The sequence below is a fragment of the Ptiloglossa arizonensis genome, chromosome 4 (genome assembly GCF_051014685.1).
Source record: "Ptiloglossa arizonensis isolate GNS036 chromosome 4, iyPtiAriz1_principal, whole genome shotgun sequence".
NCBI classification, from domain to species: domain Eukaryota; kingdom Metazoa; phylum Arthropoda; class Insecta; order Hymenoptera; family Colletidae; genus Ptiloglossa; species Ptiloglossa arizonensis.
This window is the reverse complement of record NC_135051.1, coordinates 28,314,316-28,337,868: the sequence shown is the minus strand read 5'-3', so window position 1 is coordinate 28,337,868 and position 23,553 is coordinate 28,314,316. Positions and strand designations below refer to the sequence as shown.

General features: G+C 39.7%; 1 protein-coding gene across 2 annotated transcripts; it reads right to left on the bottom strand.

The window, feature by feature from the left end:
• Positions 1-696: 696 nt before the first annotated feature.
• Bruce (BIR repeat containing ubiquitin-conjugating enzyme) lies at positions 697-23,534 on the bottom strand. Of its 2 annotated transcripts, XM_076308401.1 has the most exons (51): positions 23,297-23,534; positions 22,366-22,685; positions 22,033-22,277; positions 21,102-21,441; positions 19,532-21,032; positions 19,285-19,459; positions 18,985-19,203; positions 18,483-18,906; positions 18,259-18,412; positions 18,020-18,170; positions 17,674-17,922; positions 17,359-17,613; positions 16,997-17,270; positions 16,761-16,922; positions 16,136-16,441; positions 14,970-15,266; positions 14,677-14,888; positions 14,449-14,605; positions 14,166-14,357; positions 13,834-14,048; positions 13,499-13,752; positions 13,230-13,411; positions 12,954-13,150; positions 12,724-12,868; positions 12,281-12,440; positions 11,811-12,171; positions 11,602-11,725; positions 11,354-11,518; positions 11,103-11,266; positions 10,764-11,001; positions 10,383-10,683; positions 10,127-10,302; positions 9,831-10,041; positions 9,533-9,760; positions 8,932-9,459; positions 8,575-8,845; positions 8,191-8,450; positions 7,806-8,088; positions 7,343-7,728; positions 7,120-7,272; positions 6,854-7,031; positions 6,637-6,782; positions 6,311-6,553; positions 6,002-6,220; positions 5,696-5,917; positions 4,284-5,618; positions 3,966-4,186; positions 3,570-3,809; positions 3,293-3,481; positions 3,062-3,196; positions 697-2,987 (listed from the first exon to the last, which is right to left on the bottom strand). In XM_076308401.1, exons 1-51 carry the CDS (start codon positions 23,481-23,483, stop codon positions 2,700-2,702), a joined length of 14,238 nt encoding a protein of 4,745 aa, XP_076164516.1. In that variant the 5' UTR covers positions 23,484-23,534; the 3' UTR covers positions 697-2,699. The 2 variants fall into 2 exon arrangements, with proteins under 2 accessions (XP_076164516.1, XP_076164518.1); XM_076308403.1 differs by lacking the exon at positions 16,136-16,441.
• Between the last annotated feature and the right edge of the window lie 19 nt (positions 23,535-23,553).

Genomic DNA, 23,553 nt, shown 5'->3' with positions numbered 1-23,553 from the left:
CTGCGCGAACTGTCTCGATATCGGTCGAAAGAGATTCAAAGACAGCTTTAAATGCAAATATTTATAGAGAGAATACGCGAGTTCCAACCGGTGTTTCCAGTGCTCGTCGCTTTCGGGAAATTTCGACAAATTTCATATTCCGCGAGGAGGGCAACACATGGTAGCTGTACGAGCGATCGTTTTCCACTCTCCGGCACGACCGACGGTGATATATACGTAGGTTGCTCGTGACCAATTGGCTCGCGAATTGTCCGGAAGACTCCCGACTTTTCCAATTTCGAGCCAACGGGATTCGGTGTATCGTACATAAATCACATCGCGTTCGTTCCCGGATAAAATAATATATAATGGATCCATCTCTTCTCTCTCTCTCTCTCTCTCTCTCTCTCTCGCTTGTTCTTTTGCACGAAAAAATGCGAGCAATAACGCAAGGAAAAGAAATGCTCCGTAATGGGAAAGAGTCGAGTTCTTTAGCCTCGTGACAATTCGTCCGAACTGAAATTCCAATAGGATAATGCGGTTTTCCCCGGATATCGAGTATGCGTTCAATTGATTCGAGAAGAGATTTTAACCGAGCGGATTTACCTTGGATTCGAGTTGGTTCTGGTAAGCATCGATCTAGTTCGATTGGATCCGGGTTGCCGAGAACCGATCGTTCTTACGCGTAAAACGGATGGATAAATAGATTCTCCGTAATGGCGTGGTAATATTCGTTTATTATAAATAACTATTAACACGTTCTCCTGCCACGTACATCAAGTTACGTGTTTTCGCTTTGTTCATTGCTTAGGAATCCATGCAATAGTATACGTTACATCGGAGCATTTTTATCCAGTTATTTCGGAATTACAAACATTTACTTGTAATGCGGTACAATTATTCGTGTGACGTTTATTTACAGAACGAACGATCATTGTGATACTGGCGGGGGCGCAATTCAACCAGCAATTTTACAGCTAACCGTAATTATTCGCTGACAGAGAAAGGACAAAACTAATTGTACGAACAGGAATCAGTCCGTTGTCGCGTTGCGTGTTCGCGATGCTCGAGAGGATCGCTGCGTCAACGGTTTGCGTTGATATCGCGTTTGTCGGATGGAACGGTGCCTCGGACAATCCGAATATTCAACGTTTGCTCTTTTCTCTGCGAGAAGTTATCCGACCGAGTACAATCTTTCCTGTTGCTTTCTTTCGCTTTTGTCAGCGCTATTATCCAAGTTGATTAAAAATAACAAGGCGGAGAAAGAAACGCGAATGCTTCGATGAGAAGAAAAGTGTATCGTCGTTCGAACGGAAGTCGTAATTGATTGTTTTAAAAGGTTACGCCGTAAAATGTCTCGTTCTCCCGATGAATTTGTCAAAAGGAATTCGCTGTTGCAAGATAGGCGATCGTTTTCAAGCCGAACACGTCCTACTATTATTTCTCGTAAAAAATACAGTGCGGACCGTAATCGATACCGACACGATAAATATTAAATCACACTGCGCACACACGTATCAAGTGCTAACTGCATCATGCGTTACGGAGCAATTTTCTGCATCGTTTTCTACTCGCGAGTCGGACGCAATGCGACGCTGCGTTAAACAGCTGAGACGATTTACGATGAAGGAGAGAAAAAAAAAAGATCGATTTACCGGAAAAAATGAAAAAAGTGGAGGAGAGTGGGGGGGGGGGGATAAAAGGAAAAAATAGAAAAAAAAAGGGGAGAGAAAGATGAGAACACAGTCGAGAGCGATAACGAAACTGAACGTCGACAAAATGATTCCAATTAGCGTCGATCTACCGTGTGTTTTTCTCATTCGCTCGCGCAATATCGTTGTAGCCTTTCCTCGGCTAGAAAGAAATTTCGTATCGTTGCTCCATACAGTTTCGTGTTACCTCGAAATCGTCTCGCTCGCTGTCAACGTGTTGTCGTTCAATGTCGATCGCATTGCGAGTAAGGGGTGGTACCGGCTACGTAAACGAGGAACACGTACAATAAATATCGAATAACAGTTGTTACTTACAGTAATACGAAGTAGTAGAATGCAGCATACGTATAGTATAACAGTAGCCACAGATAGTACCTACTACGTACGAGTTTGTCACATTCATACTTGCTTTATAATTGTCGCCTGATTCTCACCCTCTCCGGTTCCATTAAATTCAGTCCCTCCGCTTCCTCTTTTTTACTTTCATGCATATGCATCGTATCGGCCTCCTCTCTTTTTCTGTACCTCTTCCTTGCGACGTACACACGATCGGCCATACACACAGACATACACATGCCCACGTCCACGCCCACGCCTACACGCATACGCACACGCAGACGTATCAACACGCATCGACACGCATCGACACGCATCGACACGCATCGACACGCATCAACACGCATCAACACGCATCAACACGCATCAACACGCATCAACACGCATCAACACGCGTACGCACATACGCACAAACACGTACGCGCACGCGCACGCGCCTATATTCCCACGTTCTTCGCTATCCTTCTCTTTTATCGATATATCGTCGTGCGTTCAACCAAAAAGGTCACCGTAAACTTTCATTCGACTCGTTCGGATCTCCGTCAATCATCTGAAATTCGATAAGATACTAGGATCTTCATCTCGCCTTCGGTCAGTCCGTTATTTGTCCGTCATAACACAAACAATATAGACTTTTCAAAATGTCCAACAATGTCTATTAACATCCTGTAGCTATTCACACACTTTCGAAACCATCTTCTCCATCTCAACGTCCGTGTCGATATCGTGATGTACGTGATTGCTGGCACTGGCGTTGTTCATGGAAACGATAGAGTTACTTATTGGTGTGGAAAGTGTGGTGGCCGGGGAAGCCGTCGACGTCGGTGGCGTATTCGGTGTGCCTGGGGTGCCGGATAGTTCGTTGGGCGAACCCGAAGACGCGAGTGGCTCTACCAAGTCCTCCAAACCCTCGGGAGTTGGCAGTTTACTCAACTCTTCTCTCAATAATCTATAATGTCTCTGAAGAAACGAAGACGTTTGTAAATGTTCGCTTCGTTCCAAATCGATCGATACCACCGTTTCGTGTCACTTACCCTTAAAGCTAAAGCGTTCAGGGAAAGAGTGCGACCGAATCTACGTTCCAACCCGTGCATTTCCATGTCCCTTATCCAGTCCTCCAATTGTGCAACGATTTCGTGTCTCTTTATCCAAAAGTGGGTATGTATAATCTGCGAAGGTAAGAGTTACGAATGAGTAGAAAGATCGTTCGATGTTGAAAGAGGGTTATGCGTATCGTGTCGAGGATCATCTCCCGCTACGATTACCTCCTTGAAACAGGGACAAGGATTGCGAATTTGATCAAGCATCGCCCATTTGGCAGTGGCCTGACAAATGTTCGCGTTATACTCTTGACTAGATTGAGCTCCGCTCGTCGTGCCTCGTGACCGTTCGTATCCCGGTTCGTTGAAATAGGGATCCGATACCAGGATCAGCGACTGTATCGACACCAAGACCTGTTTCCGCGATAAATCGAAAATTATCGTTTCATCGTAACGTCGCGAACCTCCACGTCGCTCGTTACTTTCGACTCGAATTAATTACCTGAAGGAAACTACTAGTGTGTGCATTCCATTTTTCTTCAGGGCGACCGTGCCACGTATTCAATACGCTCAGACAGACCTTCCCGTCGTTGTACAGATTTGGATTGAATCGCACTGTATGGCGACCGGTGGTTTCTAGATTAATCAACATCGGACTGTTGGGATAGTCCGGTGGGAAGTACACGTCGAACTCGAAGCATCCGTTCGCGTACGGCGTTTCTGCTGGACCTGTTATCAGCACCTGGCAACAATATTTAACACTAGAACGATAGCCCCGCAGAGCTTATACCAGGGCGCGGTGCGGCGCGGTGCGGCGCGGTGCGGCGCGGTGCGGCGCGGTGCGGCGCGGTGCGGCGCGGTGCGGCGCGTTCGAAACTCATAGAATCGAATCGTGTACCTTCATTACGTCCAATCTGTCCGCGTCGCACCTAACGAAAACGCTACTGCTATACGACAAAGGTAAAGCCGTGGAGAGCGTAACGGCCTCTTGCGCCAGTCTCTTGACCCGGTTCGGGTGACTTCTTTCGCCCGCTGCCCTCATGTTCGATTCAAAATAATACGAGACGGCGAACTTGTATCCACCGGACTCGGGGTTCTCGGCAATCATTTCGTACGTATCTGCAATACATTTAACCGTATAGAACGCATAAATATTAAAATGGTGATCGGACAATTTCGCACGACTTGGCACGAGTTCGCACGGTAATCGTCTTACCAAACTGCAGATTTTTCATGACCTCCAAGTATCGTTGTTCGACCGAACGGAGAAGTAATTCCGGACCCGCGGGACTCGGTCCCGGCAATTCTTCTTCGATCCCCGACAATCTGGCGGTAGCGTTCTGTACTATGGTGGCGCTTTCTTGAATATCGGGGATCAACGTTGCCAAACCCTCGTCCTGCTCGGTGTCATCCGGATACTTGAACAATGTCTTCGACTTGTTGCCTCTGGTACGATTTATTTTGTGGACGTACGTGTCCACGCAGACCCTCATATTCGACAAAAGAGACACGACGCACGGTTCACCGGACTTCACACCACCCTTCGGTAGCAGAAGAGGGACCAACTGATTCGAACGAGCCATAGCTCGGAGCAATTGCAACACCGCACGGTACAAAGGAATGTGCCTAGCCATGTCTAACACCGAGTCGTTCCTTAAATACGAGGACAAGGCCGGAAGCAGACAGGACAGAGATAGCAGATCGGGAAAAGGCTCCGGAAGTTCCCTTTGCTTTTGTCCACCGGGTCCGATGTAGCTCACCAAGACCTGTAGTAATACTGTAACGTGCTCTTCTTCGGATCTTTGTCGTAGCAGGGCCTGTTCGACGTTCCACGACTGTTGAGTAGAACCGGTACCGAAACCAGTACCCTTCGCCCAGTAGAGTTGCACGTTGTCGTCGCTCCGGCCCACCTCGCCCTGCGTACCGGTCGGTTTTTGTTCCGAGTTCTCGTTCTGGCTAGTCTGGTGTGTGAATATGGCCAAGCAATTGAGTAGAAGCAGCATGGCGCCCACCTCGATGGTCGTTTTGCGCAGAAGGAGACCGTCGTCGGTAGTTGGAGGCGTGGCGTCGAGTACCTGTCTCAAAACTTGAAACGGCAATGTCGGCAACGAAGCGGCCCACGGTGATGTTAACACGTATCCACCTTCGCCGTCATCGGATACGCCCAGAGCGAGACGTAACAAACACTGGGCTCGTTTTCGGTGTCTCAACAACACCTCCGCGTAACCCGGGAGTCTGAGAAACAGACCGAAGGCCGCGAGAGAATGTGGCGGTACGTAAGGAGCCGGAGAGGATGTCTGCGTAGACGTGTTGGCTCTGCCTATTTCCTCGTATATATCGCCGCTCTCTTCCAATTTCGTCCATTCCTGGCACGTCAGCTCCGGCGACGGAGACTTCTCCGCGACCGGTGGCGGTCTTCTAGAGTCTGGATAGACGAGCGGCAAATGCCGCGCCAATACCGCTAAACCACCGCCAGCGCTGAACACGCCCAACGAGCTCTCTATGCTCCTATAATTGAGTAACTCGATATCGTTTTGTTTCGATAGGTCCTCTGAAAAATAATTGAAATTTATAGAGTACTGAGCGATCCACGTCCCTGAACGATTCAATCTCGTCGGGCGAGATTACCTTTCGAATCTTTATTACGTTGACGTAACATAAGATGCAAGCAAGGCTCTGACAACGATATACCACTGTCTTCGGCGATAGCTAGAAGCTGAGCAATAGTCAATCGCGGCGGTAACGGAGTGTTTGGACGCGACGAATGTATCAGATACTGTTGATTGCTGGAACTGCCAGGATTCGGTTGCACGTTATTGCTCGATGGTTTGCTCGTATTCGCTGTTCCTTCTGTCGATAAGATACAAATTTCAGCCATATCATTTTCCATTGAAAAGTTTTAGTAGCTGCCAGACAGCAGCTGGTACACCTTACCGGAATTTAATCGCGGCTTTCTCACAGTAGGACCGCGAGCTTGTGACCTGTTACTCGCCTCCTTGGCTCTTTTATCTTTCGCTGTATTTCCCGCGGCTACGCTAAGGGTATCTACTATAAAGGCCATTCCAGACTCCCAAAGTTCTCTGGACCGATTATTGGTCGATCCAGCTTCGTTACCCTTATACGTATTTGGTAGCAGCAGAAGAAGCCAAGTGCCTTCGAACAGAGACGCGTAGCGTTGGTAGGAGTTTTCCCTTAGAAAATTAAACGCTTAAATATCAATGCGTATTGAATGTAAATGCTCACCAGACACTTGCTGCAATATGTCCGCAACGGTTGATTGCGTAGACATATACAATAATTGATGATAATGACCAAGGGGATGGGCCGGGTGCGGAGGCATAGACGGCATACTGTAATTGGTCGCGGTGTTTGAAACTTTCATAGGTGCTTCCGAAGTCACGGATACCAATACTTTTTCACCTTCCAAGAGCAATTGCAAAATCAACCGTCTCGTAAAACCGGAAATTCCATAAAGGTATCGGGCATCTGTTCGAAGAAAAGGAATACCATTGGTGGAAAAAATATGGAAAACGTCGTATACACCGGAAAAATAAGTGGCAAACGCTTACTAGAAGTTGTTCGTTGTTGGGAAATTACATCGGTTAATAATTCGGCCAACAATTTTTGATTCTCGAGGTGACACCAACAACACCTGGATAAAAATTTGATCATGGCATTCTCCAACGCGGCGTACGAAATATTTGTTTTCGAACATCTGTAAAGCGTAAAGACGTTTTCAGCATCCAATTTGTACAACATTTGTATAGAATACCATCAAGTTTCTACCTCGAAGAGGACACAGATGGATTTTCTATAGGTCGACTGCTAAGTAGCGAGAGAAGGGGTAACCAGAACCCACACCCCTCTTTTCCAAGCCAATCTCGCATTCTGCCTTCGGAACACACGAGTGTCAAGAATTCCAACACCATCGCTATACTTTCTGGCTCCATCATACACAAACCACCTAAGCAACAGTTACCCGTATTGATAGTTCCATTGGCAAAATTCATAGAAATCACAAATCTTCGAAACGTATCCGTGTATATACTGACCAAAGTGATTGTTCGTTTGCATACAAGTTTCGCCAGCTTTATCGCTATCTGTTAAACTAGAACCTCCCATAGAATTACTTTGACAATAATCCTCCTCCGACGATCTTCTACTCTGCTGCTGTTGCCGTTTCGACTCCTCCAAGTTACAAAAATCTGCCCGAAAAATTTTGCGCTTTAACAAACCACAATCTACTCCCGATGTGAGAATGCTTTAACAACTTACCGGTAATCGACGCCATCAACAAAGCAGGAAGTCCGGAATCGATCAGCTGTTGAATACCCGGCGGTGAGCGTGCCGCCGCAGCAACAGTGAGCAACTGTCCCTCCGTCAAGTTCAATCGCTTGTATTCGGACAGTACGTAACGACAGTACCATTCCTCGCCAGTGATTTCACTCTTTTTATCGTCGGTTTGCCCTTCCCTTTCCTTGCGATCATCCGATATGGACGCGGAGTGATCTGTCGCCAAATTAGGTACCAAGATTCGTACTCTCTGGAGGAGCAGAGGGAACAACATCGGTCTCACGTAGCAGAACGCACAGAGGGCAGAATCAATCGCCTGTTTCAATGCTGAACCCGTTTCCAAAGACAGAGTCCACCGATACAACGCGCTATCGTGAAGATACTTTGCATTAAGGTGTGCCACAGACGCAACAAAGATTAAATAACGCGCAAAGAAGTCGCTTACTTAAAAAGCTCGTCCGTTAACAGGGCCTGCAAATCGTAATTCAGGTTTTGCTGTTGATGAGCTTTCCATATAATGGAAGACACACAATGAATATATACGGCAGGTGGGCTGATGGCGTTTGGACCATTGCTGGGCCGAGAGATTCCATTTAGAGCCGATGCCTGAAGCCACGAAAGCACCGCGATTATACGGGCTTCTGTGCAAGAATCCTGAATAGAACAAAGTTGTTGAAGCAATTCAACAACCAACTGAACGGTCGATGTCTCTTGCGTAGTCACAGCACCTAGAGAAATATTAGCAAGGTAGATTCTCGTTACGCGCGTCTGCCCAGAAATATGTTTTCCAGAAGAAAATGGAAATCGGTCCCAAGAAAAGAAAGCGATACCTCGAAAAAAAGGAGTCGACCTATTGTTCAGTAAAAGACCAATGAGGCGAAGTCCAAGTTCTCGAGAGTGTAAACCTAGTTGCAATAAAACCCTCTCCAGATTGGGAGTGAAGAGAGACGGTGCCGGAAGTAACAAAAGGTTGCAGCATGCCTCGATAAGTCCTTCTACCGAAGCCGCAGAATTAAGCACTTTAACGGCGAGATTGCTGTTCAACGTGCTTACGGACAGACACTGATGCAGCAATCGCAACCAACCCAAGCTAGACAGGTACGTTACAAAATATTGTCTTTTATGGATTCGTATTTGGATAATCAATGTATGTATTACGACGAACATTGTCTAAATATTTTCTATCGATGTATATTAAAATTTACCAGGATTACCTTGTCTTTGCCAATTGTTCTTCGTCTATTGTATCGTGATTCGTTTTTATCTCGCCGAACGCTGTTGTACCTAACAGCTTGATTTGACTTAAGCTTATGTTCGTCGAGTCGCGCGGTTTATATAACCGAACGAGCACGGACGTTGCCACTTCCGGTTGGGACAATGTGATACATATAAACGTCAATCCTGCTGTTGGCATTGGTGAACAGACAGGCGTCAGGGGACTATTACTTTCCCTTGAAACTTCAATGGCTACGGCTGACGGACATGCTGCGAAACATGGCATCCATTAACGTATATGTAGAGTACCGCAACATTATACGATTACCGATAAACGAAACATTGATTCGTCTTACTAGCAAGAGACGTAAGATGCGGCTGCAACTCGACTTTTCTTAATAATATAGCGCAAGGTAAAGTAATCGTAAGATCGACCCAAGCCTCGTCAGGATAGCAATGATACAACCACGCGGCTGTCCTCGCCCTTTTATGAGGTGTGGCATTTTGTATAAGAACATCCGCCGGTTGCGCTGTAGGGTTCAACCAAGATATTGTTCCCAAAGGGGCAAAGTTTAATAACCCATCTTTATATGTTTCCAGCGCATTCATGGCCTTTTTGCTGCTCGTAGAAGCCATTGGCATCACATTGGGAGCGTTCGAAAGATGTTCCATCACCAACGCAATTACGCCTGGTGAAGCAGGACTACCATTGCCACCACCATTGCTCGATTTTACTAAATTCTCACAAAGTACTCTCACACCACCCATCGCTGTGAACATTGCCAACGATACTTCGTTGTCTAAGACCCTTAAGATATACCAGAGAAGAGGTTCAGACAACTGCATGACACCCAATTGACGATCCAATTCTCTTTGCCCAGATGCTGCAAAAAGTCAAAGTTTCGATATATATTCTATCGTCTAAAACTACGGACTTCTTGAAATAGCAATTCTTACAGGAAGAGAGATACTGATAGAGTGGATTGAGAACCAAAGTACGGTTACTCGCTTTCCTGGTAAGTGTAGTCAACAATTCGAACGTAGCGTCTGGGATTGAATCAGAGTCACTATTTTCAGTCGCTGTTCCTGCACCAGCGCTCTCGCCAAGGAGCATAGCCAACGAAGAGCCAGTGCTATGACCAAGGGCTCCCAATAATCGCATCATGGTAGGTTCGTGTTGAAGAACTAAAAAATACACAAAAGTGCAGAGATTAATGTTTAATTAAAAAATAACACCCTATATTTGAATAGTTACTAGTGTCTGCAAAGTATGCTGTATGTTGTATGTTGGGTTTATTGAGCGTAGATTGTTCCCAGCGAGATGAGGACTGTTGCTCTGCAACTTTGCTTTCGTCAGTTTGTGAGATATTTATTTTCATTTGTGTATCATTAATGTCGCTCGCTGATCCGTGATTTGTCTCGGAAAGATCGATTCGCATCGAAGTATCGGGTCGACCCACGCAAGTCTACAAATAAAAAAGATTGAAATGCAAAAATAAGTAAGTATATGTTTTATCAATAGGCAACATTATGGGGAACGGTAATACGTACTTTCGGCAGAGAAATGTAAATAAATCGATTCACCAATCTGATGAGAGCTATGATTAAAGTGTCCCACGAAGCTGGTCGACCTTGTCTTGTATCTCCACAGAGCACACAGGCGAACAAACCACCGAATCCCCCAGAAGGATTCGCTAAATCGACAGTACCGCCACACTGTGCTCCAACTACGTTACAGAAGAAACAATTTATTCCTAGTATTTACACGACTGTGTAAATCTCCACTGCATATTTAAAACACAATTACCTCCGGAACCCCTGACGTAAGTAAAAACCAACACTCCGACGCATGCCGTTATACTCATTACGGTTCCCAAGTCCGCGTTGACAAAACTTAAAGTTGTCGCTGAATTTATGAATTTGTACTGTGCGTCTAAAGGTCCTCTTCTTGTAGAAAAAGCCCCACCAGGTTGTACAAGTTGATACACCACCCACAGTAACAACTCCTTATATGTTGTTCCCAATGAGTTACCAGGTGTAAATAAATCACATCTCATTTCTAATCTTACTAGAAAATCTTCAAGTGCTACACAAACAGTGGGTCCAGCCTAAAAATTAAATACACCAAAGTATTAAGTTATGAACTGCTGCAAAGAAAGATATTTTCGTAAGGAACTTACAAACATACCATAATGTATTGTTTATCCATGGCATTAACGTTTAAACCGCTACCAGAAAGTAGACGCAGAAGCATAGGACCCATATTGCGTTCTTTTATAATACATCCACCCATACCACTTAAAAAACGGTCCAATGGTTGTCTACTATTCGCAGCTTCTGCAGAATCTCTTTGTAAAGGCTGATTGCTTGCAAGAGTCAAACACTGAAGAGCGAGACACCAAGCTCTCAAAGAAACTCCTGGATGCCTAAAAATTATTATTTTCTTACTATTAGTGGTTCAAACTATTGAAATGACAAATTTTATAGACAAATTAAAAAATCTTCAACTTCGGAATATCATATTTACCAGGACAGTGCAGAAATAAGGCTAGAAATAGCTGTGGAACTCAATGGAATGACAGGTATTAATGAAGGATCAAATTGATTCGAAGAATTAGATTGTTCTGATGACGCATCCAAGTTCAATGTCAGCCACAACTGGAGAACAAGTTCTAGATTCGTTTCCACACTCTATCGTGAAAAATATTTTGGTTACGAATTAATGAAAAATTAAGTGTAAATGCCATTTTCTTTTTCTCTCCAATTAATAATATTTACCTGTAAATACAAGTCTGTAAATATTTTGTCAAAACATCTGGTTAACATTAATAAACTAAAAGCTCTAGTGTCCCTCAAGTTCCAAACATCTTGACTCCCATCGTTCCAACCAGATTCAACTCTCGACGACGATTGTTGACAATATCGATTAGATTCCGTTGGAACCTTTTACAAGAAAATTATATCAAAATTCTCTCTGCAAAACACGGGTTGTTTTAAAAATAATAAGAAACACATTGCCGACTCACGTGTATTATGGCATTTATACTTTCAGGTAAATTGTACATGCCAAAGGTAGACAATAATCTCAAACTTATCTCTATTCCCATTTCTAGTCCGTATTCTAATCTTGCATCCATTGCCAAAGAAATGCTATAAAAATGTACAGTTAGTTCAATATTTCGTACAATTAAATAAAATTATTTTACAGTTTCTATATACAACATGCAGCAGATACCTAGAACTAGTCTTGGACATTGGGTTGCCTTTCTTCAACATGTTTCTACCACGTTCTAACATATTATCTAAGAAATCTTCCATTTCACTATCGTCGGACTCCAAAGGCAGAAATCCATTAGACTTCGGCGTTGAAGCGGTTGTCGCTGGCACGACTATACTGTCCTGAGCATCTTCTTCTACTTCACCGGTTACAAATTCTTCGTCGTTACTGAGAGTAACAGTAGCACTGCTTGTTCCAGCGGCACTTACAGATTCCTCTTCTGCCGTTCGACTTTTATCCGTGACAAGTGATTCGAAACTTTCCTCTGATGGACTTCCTTCATGCGTAGGACAATACGCTTTTGGAAATAACTTTCCGCCTACAAAGGGAACCGATTAAAGAAAATAAAAGAAGAATGTGTATAAAGGTAATATGTACCAGAATCGACTGGTTCGTACCAACAGTACACAATAAAAAGTTTACTGTACCTTCTAATAAGTCCTGCAACAAATTTGAAACTGCATGTGATGACCAGGCAGCATCAGATGTACCTGTTGCCAATCTGACTAACTTTAAGAGCTGTTCTTCGCTCATAAGCTTGCACAAGCTAATTGCGGGACGTGTAGATATCACTAGCCTAGCGACTACCTATATGGCACACAATTTAATAGTTGAAAAGCATGAACGGTACTGCTGTGCCTTGAAAATATTTCTACAAGCTAAGTATTTTTTAATCGTAAAGTGATATACCAAGCATTAATAAATATTAAGAAGGCACGAATAAACAAGTTTTATGATTAATAAACGTGTCTCCGTGAACAACTAATAAAAGAGACACATAGTGAAAATTTATATTATACTTTACGATGAAAAGAACAAGGGTCAAGAAAGAGTTACATATAATCGTATGTGTGTGACTCAATTTATTTACCTTGCATGCTAGCAGGAACATATCCACGTTAGCAGAATTACACAAAATAAGAGCAATCAGTCCACGGGCCACTGGTAGAACATATGGGTAAGATAAGTTGGATATGTACTCTATGTCCAAGTCCATTATTTCTGGTTTACTGGAACTTATGCGATACAAAAGGTGTTATTAAATATTTAACATTGTAGAATTTTACGAAAACATTACAGAAATGTATTTATGTTACTAACCTTGTGTTTGCCTGTGATTGCGTACGCGAACCGCGCGAAGAATGTTGCGCGTCATTTCTTCGAACACTCAGAATATCTTTGAAATGCCTTGCGCAATGTTGTTTGAACGTTTTCTTATTCAAACGTTCTTGCGACTTTATCGTCGCTTCCATTTTACTCCATAATGAAGCACTGTACGACGAAAGATTTTCCCAGCCCTGTAATACAAGTTAATATTTTTCAGCTTTTACTTTCGTTTTCGTTGTTGTAAAAATATAAACGAAAATATATTCATACTTGTGACGATGGAGGAAACGCTTTCTTTGCTTGTTCCAACTCTTGTAGTTGCTGTTTGTGGTGCATTAAACGTTTCTGTAATTTTTTACGATAACTACAAGAAACTGGAGACCGATTGGCACTACCATACTTTCTTTGCATTGCAGACTCTCCCTGAATAAACTCCCAACGAGACAACAGACCTTTCAAAAATAATTTTGGAAAAATTACATTGCCTTACTTGAATCAATTATTGATATTTCATTTTTAATATAAGATACATGAACTACCTTGTTCTCTACTTTTTTCGTTATTCCCTTCCAAACAAGGAGGCGGTATAGCTACAGTGTCTAAGCACACTGACAAGAAAAGTAGCACCCAACCTATAAGAGTTACATCCAGACGATTTGCACTAGAAGTTTGAGCATTCGATAATGGGGCCAATAATTTGCCTAACGTGTGAACCATTGCATCTATCACCGAAGATCTGTTAACTCCAGCAATCAATGATTTACGTCCAAGAAACGTTAACAAAATAAATACCCTAAAAATTAATCATAAATATACTATAAAAATTGTTTTCTGAACTTTGTATTGCTTAAAAATTGAAAAATTCGTATCCTACCTATCTTGAGGGAATATGTGCGTGGACGAAGACGAATAGAGATTGATTAAAGTGTTAGACAAGAAATTACCCCACCATGGTTGATGACCAGCCATACGCGCTAAAAGTGCAACAGCGTGTAGTTGCAAACGCGGAGCTGGTGTAACAACGCATATTGAGTGGAAAAACTTTTCACAAACGGTCGGTGTGAAAACATCGCATATCGACATCGGGATCTAGAAATAATGAAATATACATTTTAAAAATTGTTGTAAAAATCTCCCTACTGAAACTAAAAAAAAGAAACCCCGATTTAACTTAAAAGGAAAATGCGTAAAAAAAAGGAAACATACACTTAGCACAGGGCCGATTTCATATACTGTGTATAAAAGAATATCGAGTAAAGTTTCTCCGAGAACTCGCAATTTATCGCTAGGTGCATTTGACAGAAGTATCGTCGGTACGTTCTGAGAACCTTTCCATGACTCCAAACGTCTCCATACACTGCGCACGACATTCAGTTGATGTTGGAACATTATACATTCCTGTAATATTTAACGTGCACATTCTCATATTAGTATTTATTCCTTATATCAATATGCTAAAATATTATCTGTATAATGTAATATAACTTACTTGATAAGTTGCTAATATTTTTGCAGATGGCTGTTCTTTATTCTCACTGGATATCTTATTGTAACAGAGGTAATGTTGCATATGCATAACATTTGTAGTTTCTGAACACAACAATGGATCCAATAGGCTTTTCAATCTTTCGGTAGCTAAGCTAAATCTAAAACAAGAATAACGTATACAATGATAAGATACATAAATTAAATGAAAACTAGTGCAAATGAAAAATACCTGCACTGAACATCTTCTGCAAGAGCTGACAATATATTGCACTGTGTATCAATCGTAGCTTGTACACTGGGATCAAAAATATCAAAAATTGGGAAAGTATTATTCAATTCTGCATAATCTTCTCCAGGCAAAATCACCATGTGCCCATAGAACATTCCTAATGGAATTTTACACATAATTGGAGACATTCCATACCGACCTATGATTGTAATCTAAAAGTAACACGATAGGTTGCTTGGCATTAAGTGTATTTATTGTATAATTGCAATAAGAATGTGTATATCATTTTATACCTTCAAATATCTACACACAGGCACTGGTTGAAGATCGCACACTACTAACGGCTTATTTTCTATATCACTAGCAACAATGAGACGTGTTCCATCAACTTCTTCACTCTTTGTCCATATATCTATGAACAATGATGCCAAATCACTGCAGCAAGGAATCATTAAGTCCGTAAGTAATACAGGTGATCCGAAATCAAGGATGACAAAACGACGAGCACCAGAATGCATTCGATCGACCACCAATGCTTGCTGAGGAGGCCAACACAATAGTCTTCCCAATGGAAATGTAATATCATCCCGCTGTAATGTGTGTACATCATGATTAGTAAATCTTCAAAGATTTATAATTCAACAACTATCAAATATCTACTTCACTTCTATTTTATTATGAAGTGAATCATAGTAATTAAAACAGACATGGGAAAATGCACAAAAACTAAATCACCTTATTCTATGAAATAGTACTTTAGAACAAAACGTTCAAGTAGTACTAAAATTAAAAATTTGGGTAAATTAAGATTTCCTTCTTGCATACTATTTTATATATGTAGAAGAAATATTTTAAAGCAAGGTATAACTAAAGTGTTATCCAAAATTTCACATAATAGATTATACGATTACATTGTATGTCACATTTATATATGTGCAACACTGAAAGCATTAAAAGAAAACAAAATCTACGCGTTTGATTTAATTAAACCGTTATATGAAGTAAAATTAAGAACAGTGTTTCACTTGCAAACTTAAACGATGAAAATAAAAAGTATAAGCAGTCTTGTACTGTCAAGATATATTTTCGTGTGTTGGATTCAAAACCATTTTAATGAATAAGTCGATAATTGTTTCCGATCACACCTATGTGCAAATCTGATGAATAAAATCTGTATAATACAATTTATGACATGAAAATATAATATTGCAATGACTTTGATAATAAATACATAATATAAAATAATTTTGAAAGCTATCATGCAATTTACATTTTGTATATTTAGTGATACGCGCACGCGTGTGTTGTGTGTGTATATACAACACATCAACGAAATTATATATAAACTCATTTATAAGCAGCATATTAATTAGCTATAAAAATTCATAGTAACGACAGGAAATCGTCGAACTGAGAAACAGAAAGAAAAATAGTGCAACTTCTCATCTATGTAATCTACCTTTTTAGGATTGCTGTCTTCAACTTTGTTTATGGTAGTACTGAGATTTTGTACAGACGACTTTTCTTTCGTTACAGTAGAACTTAATATATGTGAGTTAGGCATATCGCTTTGTGTATCATGCCATGTCTGATTGTTGACAGACATATCATCAGCTTCATCACAATCTGATTGATTATCAGGTGTGAATATCAGTTGTGGAGCTGGCTTCTTTAACGCTCTTCCTGTATACAGACTAAGCAAATCGCTTAATATAGGTGTCGACTTAGCCTGAACATCTGGTCCTAGCGATCCAGCATCCAAGTTCTACAATGTACAATAATTTCTATCTGGATTATGTTTCCTCTATTCGAAAAAACATCTACACCATGTATATACTGCAATAGCTTTCATTGTTTTAACCAGAGGATGAAAATTGTTCAACTATCTGTTGTATCTTACTATGTGTTATTTTTTAGGTAGGTAATGATTTTTTGTTTTTACACAATTTCATGCTTCGTGAAATTGTTTGGATTAAGAGTCTAACAAAATAAAGAAACAAGAAGAAACAAAAGTAGATGGAAGAATCCTCGATGCACTAATATAAAAGAAAAATAAACTGTGAGTTATTTGTTACAAAACTTACGTAAGTGTGATGAACAATTTTGGTCTGGGGTACACCGTTGCTGTTTGTAGCCGTGCTATCATAAGGAGGAGCACCGATATTAATTGCACTCTTGCATGAGTCAATTTTCTCCATCTTGGTACCATCAGAGGCAGCATGACAAGTAAAGTGAAGCGGCTCGACCTATACCAGATCATAATTTTTATTATGAAACGCGTGCTCAGATAATACGTTTCCCTGTAATACCAAGATGTTACCTCGAGAAGTCCTTTCATACTATGATTAGTACATAAAGCCTTTAATTTGCTAGGCACCACCAATTCGGTAGCTGGATGTGTAGGCAGTGTAAGTAGGTCCCTCAAATCAATAGCATCCTGAGAATACACGAAACTCGGCGAAGCAGTTGGCGGTCCCGCTTGTTCATTGGTTACAGCCGACACGTAAGTGGGAGGCATGGGACTATATTTTGGGGGCATCGGTGATTCGAAGTCAAAAAGTTCTGTCTCAAACGGAGTATTGTATAATCCAAATCTATAAAAAAAAGAGTAATTGTTCAGTTAACCGACATCGTACAATGACTGCAATAAAATATACATTACGCTGAAAATCTTAATTTTACCTCGTTGCGAGTAATAAATGATAAGGATTTACTCGATTTGATATTTCAGTAGCTATTTGTTGTATCAGAGTAACACATTGCAGAGTAATGGTGTGTTCACTATCCAATGGTAAGATTCTAGTAATTAATAATTGTAACCATCGCAATGAGCCAGCCCATTGTACCTCTATAATTGATGGTAACAGTTTTACCAAAACAGAAACCAGTGCCTCGTCGAAAAAATTAAACGGTGGATGCTCTGAATTATAAAAATCCCTAAAAAAAATATATTAAATATTACAAGATCGATTCTACGACTACGTTCTTTCGACTTACCCGTCTGTTACTGTGTCGCTAACATATTTGCTGCAAAGTATAACTAATTTTATACATTTGTGCGCTATACTCCGGCCGGCATGCAAAAGGCAAGTTTTTAATAAACTAGGTAATCGTGATTGCACAGAACGAACTGTTTTCATCTGAAATGATATTATTTTGATATTTTGACTGCTACGTAGCCTCGTTAACCTAATAGAGGCTATCCATATGAGAATATCTAGCGCAAGTGACTGTACAATGGGAGATCTACAACAAAAACAATCATATATTCTGAAGGTCACATCTGCATAATAAATATACATGTGGTAATCATATTTATAAATATTCCGAAATTTGTCCTTACTTATCAGGCGTCTCCAAGCACGCTACGCTCAACAAATTGTCGAAACAAGTTTTCGATTCCAGCATAGAGCAACGTTGTGCTCTTTCGTTTGGTATATTAGTAGGATATACCGTTCTAACGGTAATTGATATTTCATGAATGTAATCGCAGCCTTGAATAAGAAACATCACAAAAAATTATTTACACGAGTCACGCATTCCAAAACATGTATTCCAAAACATCACAGAAATGATAATTACCAATATAACAATCTAACTTTTTATTGTTTGGACCTTCCACAAATCGTTCGGTAGTACCACCAGGAACAAGCGGACGTACTACTTCGACTATTCTTAATTTTTTCGAAGTAGGAGGTTTATTGGCTGACATATTAGTTTTTGACTTTGTCGTTACCTAAAAATCGGTGTATAATACTTTTTATTCGAGCTACATTTCAATATTTTTTCAGAATTTTTGTACTTACACCATCCTTTGTTGAATCGCTTAGAGCTTTAATATGAACAAGAAGCGTTCTGGCTTTGGATCGAAATAATTTAGGACTGGTCAGTGTAACGCAACCAGAACGACACGACAAATCCATGTAACGATGCAATTCGATCGGTCCGCATAATATTTCTGTGTTATGTTGTCGCTGATATTCTTCTGTTGTTACGGGATTCTTTCCTTTCTGCTCATTGCCTATGTTAAATTCTATTCTTTCGTCCACTGGAGTTAAAGGAGACTTGTGGTGACCAATTCTTCTTACATTTTGCTTTAGTAGGGTAATCTGAATTAGTGGCAATTCTTGACAGGCAGAATGTAAACTAAACTTCACATCCACATGACCAATATTTCCTGAAGCGCTTCGAGGAAGAGTTAACTCGAATACATGTTCATCCCAAGTAGCCCTATGATTTAAAATTACAATAAACAGAAAAAATAAAACCTAAAATGAAATACAAATTTCTTAAAATGTTAATACATACCATTCATTATGCAAACGCCAGATTCGTGTGTGGTGTTGATCTTCCGATTGATGAAGATGCTGTGGGTGACGACGTTGTTTTTGACCTTGCATCATTTCGTTCCAACACGGTGGAACGGTAGCACCGTATGCAGGAGAATGTCGATCAAATCGTGTTAGTTCGTATAGAATGCGTAAATCCGAATGGGATAAACTTGATTTGTGCGCAATCAACTGATCTCTGAAAAAAGTACAATTGTTTTATACCAAAACGAAAGAAAACTCAATAGAAGTCTGCTCGGTTTACTGATTCTAGTCTTACTGAAAAGCGGATGATGTCGACGTGCTAGGAATTGTATTTTTATTGCCACTATCTTCTGTTGCCATCATAGTAACATCTTCAACATCCTCCTTATCCTCCACAGAATCTTCCTCGTCTGTTGTGACAAAAAAATGAAGCGCACCATCGCTCGTACATGCACACAATCTCTCTAAACCTAAAAAAAATTGTTTTGTGAAAACAAGTTTCATTAATGCAAATAGATACGGATAATGTATAATTAACATACTATTGCAATAAGCTGCAGAGACAAACTTTTTCCCTTCTACTCTTGCTTTAGTAACAGTTTTTAATGAACTCAAATTTAATACTCTGATTACACCATCTTTGCACACTAGAGCTACTTGTCCAATGGGTTCGGATGCACTGGAATTAGTATTAGCACTCTTGGTAGAGTTTTCTTCAGATAATGCACACTTATTTTTCTCTTGAAGAGGTAAAAATACATGCTCAATGGGTGCTTGATCTGCAGGCAGTTCTTGCCTTGCTACAGGTTCAGAACAAATCTTTACCACTTGTCCCGAAAAGTCCAAAGGGTACACAAGTAATATAGCATTCACGTTATTCGCACCATCGTGTATTTCACCGTTTATTAATCTACCAGACTGTGTATCATTATGGTCCCAATACATATAACTCTTCTGTGGGAAAAATTCATTATCTTCATCAATATCCATCTGATTATTATTTAAACTCAAAGAATCTGTGTTATCTATTGTAGGGCACATGGCAACATATAAATGTCTTCCATCTACAGATGGCCCAATATATGTAATTTTAACATAATCAGGAGCTTCAATAGGTAAAGTTTTTATAACAACTGGTTCAGTCTTTGTTATTTTCATAATGTCCAAACTCTTTTTATTCATTGTTGTCAAATCAGATGTTGATGCAAACTGTTCAGGGCCATTGATTGGATTAAAATTTGCATCAAACGAGCTTGACGTTGGAGGTACTGCAATGTCAATTGGATTTGAATAGATTCCATTGGAAGATGATGCAGTAAGAGCAGTTGTTGGAAAGATACCATCAAAATGTGGACCAACTACCATATCCGAATCTATATCCTCTATCACTGGAGCTTCATACAAAAATTTACCAAGCAAGAAATCCTGAAATAAATTTCCTTGACGTTCGCCATTTGAACTAGCACTAGTCCCTGTTCCAGATAATGTTTTTTTAGTCTTAGAATCCTTGGTATTATCTTCTTTGATTGGTTGCGTTGTTGCAATTTTATGATGAAAATCATAAAGTACTAAATAATGCAATTTTGATGGTGTGTACCTATCACCTGCTACCTTCATTATATCTAAAGTATCACTGGCAGCACTATTTACACTGTTCATTGCACGAACAAGAGATGAAGAAGGAGCTAAATCTGTCGAAGCAGCCCACACGTTTTCTAAAGTCCTTAATTGTGATGGGTTATTAACTGTCACCGTAACAGCACACACTACACATGGTCTAATTTTAGAGTCCGATGTTTCTCCAGGTAAAAGCGTAAAGCCAGGGGTTTTTGTTTCTTCGTTTTGATATTGAGGAGAGCCTACTACAGACAGTGCAGTAATTTGCACTTTATGAGAAGCATGGTGCTTATAATCGGACAGAGAATCTGTTTCCGAATTAAGCGTCCTTAAATATGAAGACAAATTTCTCATAGAACCAAACTGAATAGATTCTTTATTGTTTATTTCTTGTTCTACAGGAGCCACATAAAATGACACTTCTTTCTGTAAGAACCATAATGTATGAAAGAAATGTATAGAATAAAAAATTAACATTTAATGCTAAATATTTACCTTTAGTTGATTTGTTATATTCCACATGCTTATAAAACCGCTACTGGAAGCTGTAGCCACCAGACCACTAACATTTGTAGTACTGATCACATCTATCGTATCACCAGCCTCACATGCAGGAGCAGCAGCTAAGGTAACAGATAAAGGAACATTTTGCGTATATTCCCCTTTAACAAAGGGACATGTAGGAGAATGACGCTCGTGCTCTGACCAAGGCTCATCCTTTGGTTCCCAACAAACTAAACAAATATTGCATGTGAAGCACATCACCCTGTCATCGCCTGTTGCATTTGGGTGATGATAGAAACCAACCTGAGCCATTTGATCAGGTGAAGCCCACCTAAAAAAACAACACATTTGCAATATGTCTATCATCTAATACTTACATATACACATCCAAACTAACAGACAGCACATGTATGGTATCTTTAATTTCTTTTTTATTAAACTTAGAATTCTACAAATGTTATGAATAGTACATAAATATTACGTTGTAGGAATATATAACCTAACCTTAGAATGACACTGCTTCTCTGAATTCTATATGTAGGAATGTAAACAAGTAGATGTTAGGGACAAAATGATAGAAGATATGCACATATATTTTATATATAATTTAGTATATATTATAAATAATTTGTTTTTATTAGTGCATGGAACCTTTTTTATTTTCTATTACTTCAATCGTCTAGCTAGGTAAAAAAATATACAAACTCTGAATTTTGTTCTGTGGTAAATTACTCTATTTTGTCTTAATGCAATGTTTCAGCTCATTGGTCTTATCAAATTGTCTTTCACCTGAAGGAATCAGGTCAATTCATATATTCTTATGACGTAATATTTTCTAAGTTTAACATTAAATAATTAACAATAGTATGTGTATGCTATCTGTTTATCCAGTAGTAAAATAATAATTATTTAAATTTTATACTTGTAATTCGTATGTGGCCATTTTAAAAAGGTGTCTCGACGCACTGCTTCACTAAACATTAATGCTCTATCAACAGGACCCCCTTCTAATGCCAGGCCTGGCAATAGGCCATTTAATCGTTCATTGATAGCAGAAGCAATTGGCAATGCAGGGATATGTTTATTTAATTTTTTCAATTCGATTACTAATCCTGAACATACAAGCTTCAGAGAACCATGCGGTAGTTCGAGACATACTGTATTCCACTGTTGCAAATAAAATAAATTACAAAAATTAGAAATTAATTAACCATCTTATAATTTTAATACATCTCGCATTTTATTCTTTGCTTACTTTTTGAGCTTTTGTGCCCTTCTTTTGTCTGGCCTCAACAGTGAAAGTTTTACTTGCTAATTCTTGAATTACCTCTTGCACATGATCTACACCTGGTAGTTGTACACATCGTAGACACTGATATAACAAATTAGCTTCGGAAAACAGTAATTCTAGCTTTATAACATCCTCGCTTCGTGAAACAGTTGTTTGTAAAAGAGTGTCCAAAAGAAGTACACCATTGTAATCACTACGTACTCCAATTCCTCTTCCATCTGTATATAATATCTTATCTACACCATTTGATAAATATGTACCTTGAAGTTTTCCATGTAATTTGCCTGTGAGAATAAAAATTCTCATTACATTACAATGTTACAATTCATCGATGAATCACTCTTTATTTGTCATTAGAATAAACATGACTTAGACATTTAAAATATATATTTTGCAACTGTCAACAAAACAATAGCAGAAATATACATACATCCATATAACTGGAAAATACTATGAAACCTTTTCTTAAAAATTATTAATTGATTGAAATCATTTTAATTCTGAAGTAAGCAATAAACTTCTTATATAGTCTATTATTTTGTGATACCAGTAAACAAAAATATAAACTTTTTTCCAGAAGTGAGACAAAATATATGGAACAATAATAAATACAGTTTGAAGTAAATATTTGAATAGTTAGTGTTTGATAGATCTCGATAAATAAATTCAAATTATAAAAGACCGTCAGTGACAAAAAGAATTGATCGTTTTATTAGGAAAACACTTGAATCAGAAAACTTTAATCACGCCTGACGTTTTATACACGTATACGACCTTGACCATGAGGCACGATTGGAACTAGTGCAAAGAAACCTTTGATAAAATGTATAACAAAACGATTCGATATCGACGAGACATTGATATTTACTATTGTAAGATGTACCGAAATGCTTACCCGACAACGAACTCTTTTGCAATATTACTCCTGAATTGACATCAACTACGTATACTTGCGCACTGCCAGTAGTGATTAGTAACACGTTCAGATTAGCATAATAGATTATACTTTTACACTCGGTATCCACGTTTAAATAACCGTCTTCCTTCAATAACCACGGATCATCATCAGCCATTTTGCTCATACAAATTACAATTCTCAAAAAATTTGTCTAATGCGCGAACATCACCAAAAACATGGCGTACTCATCACCG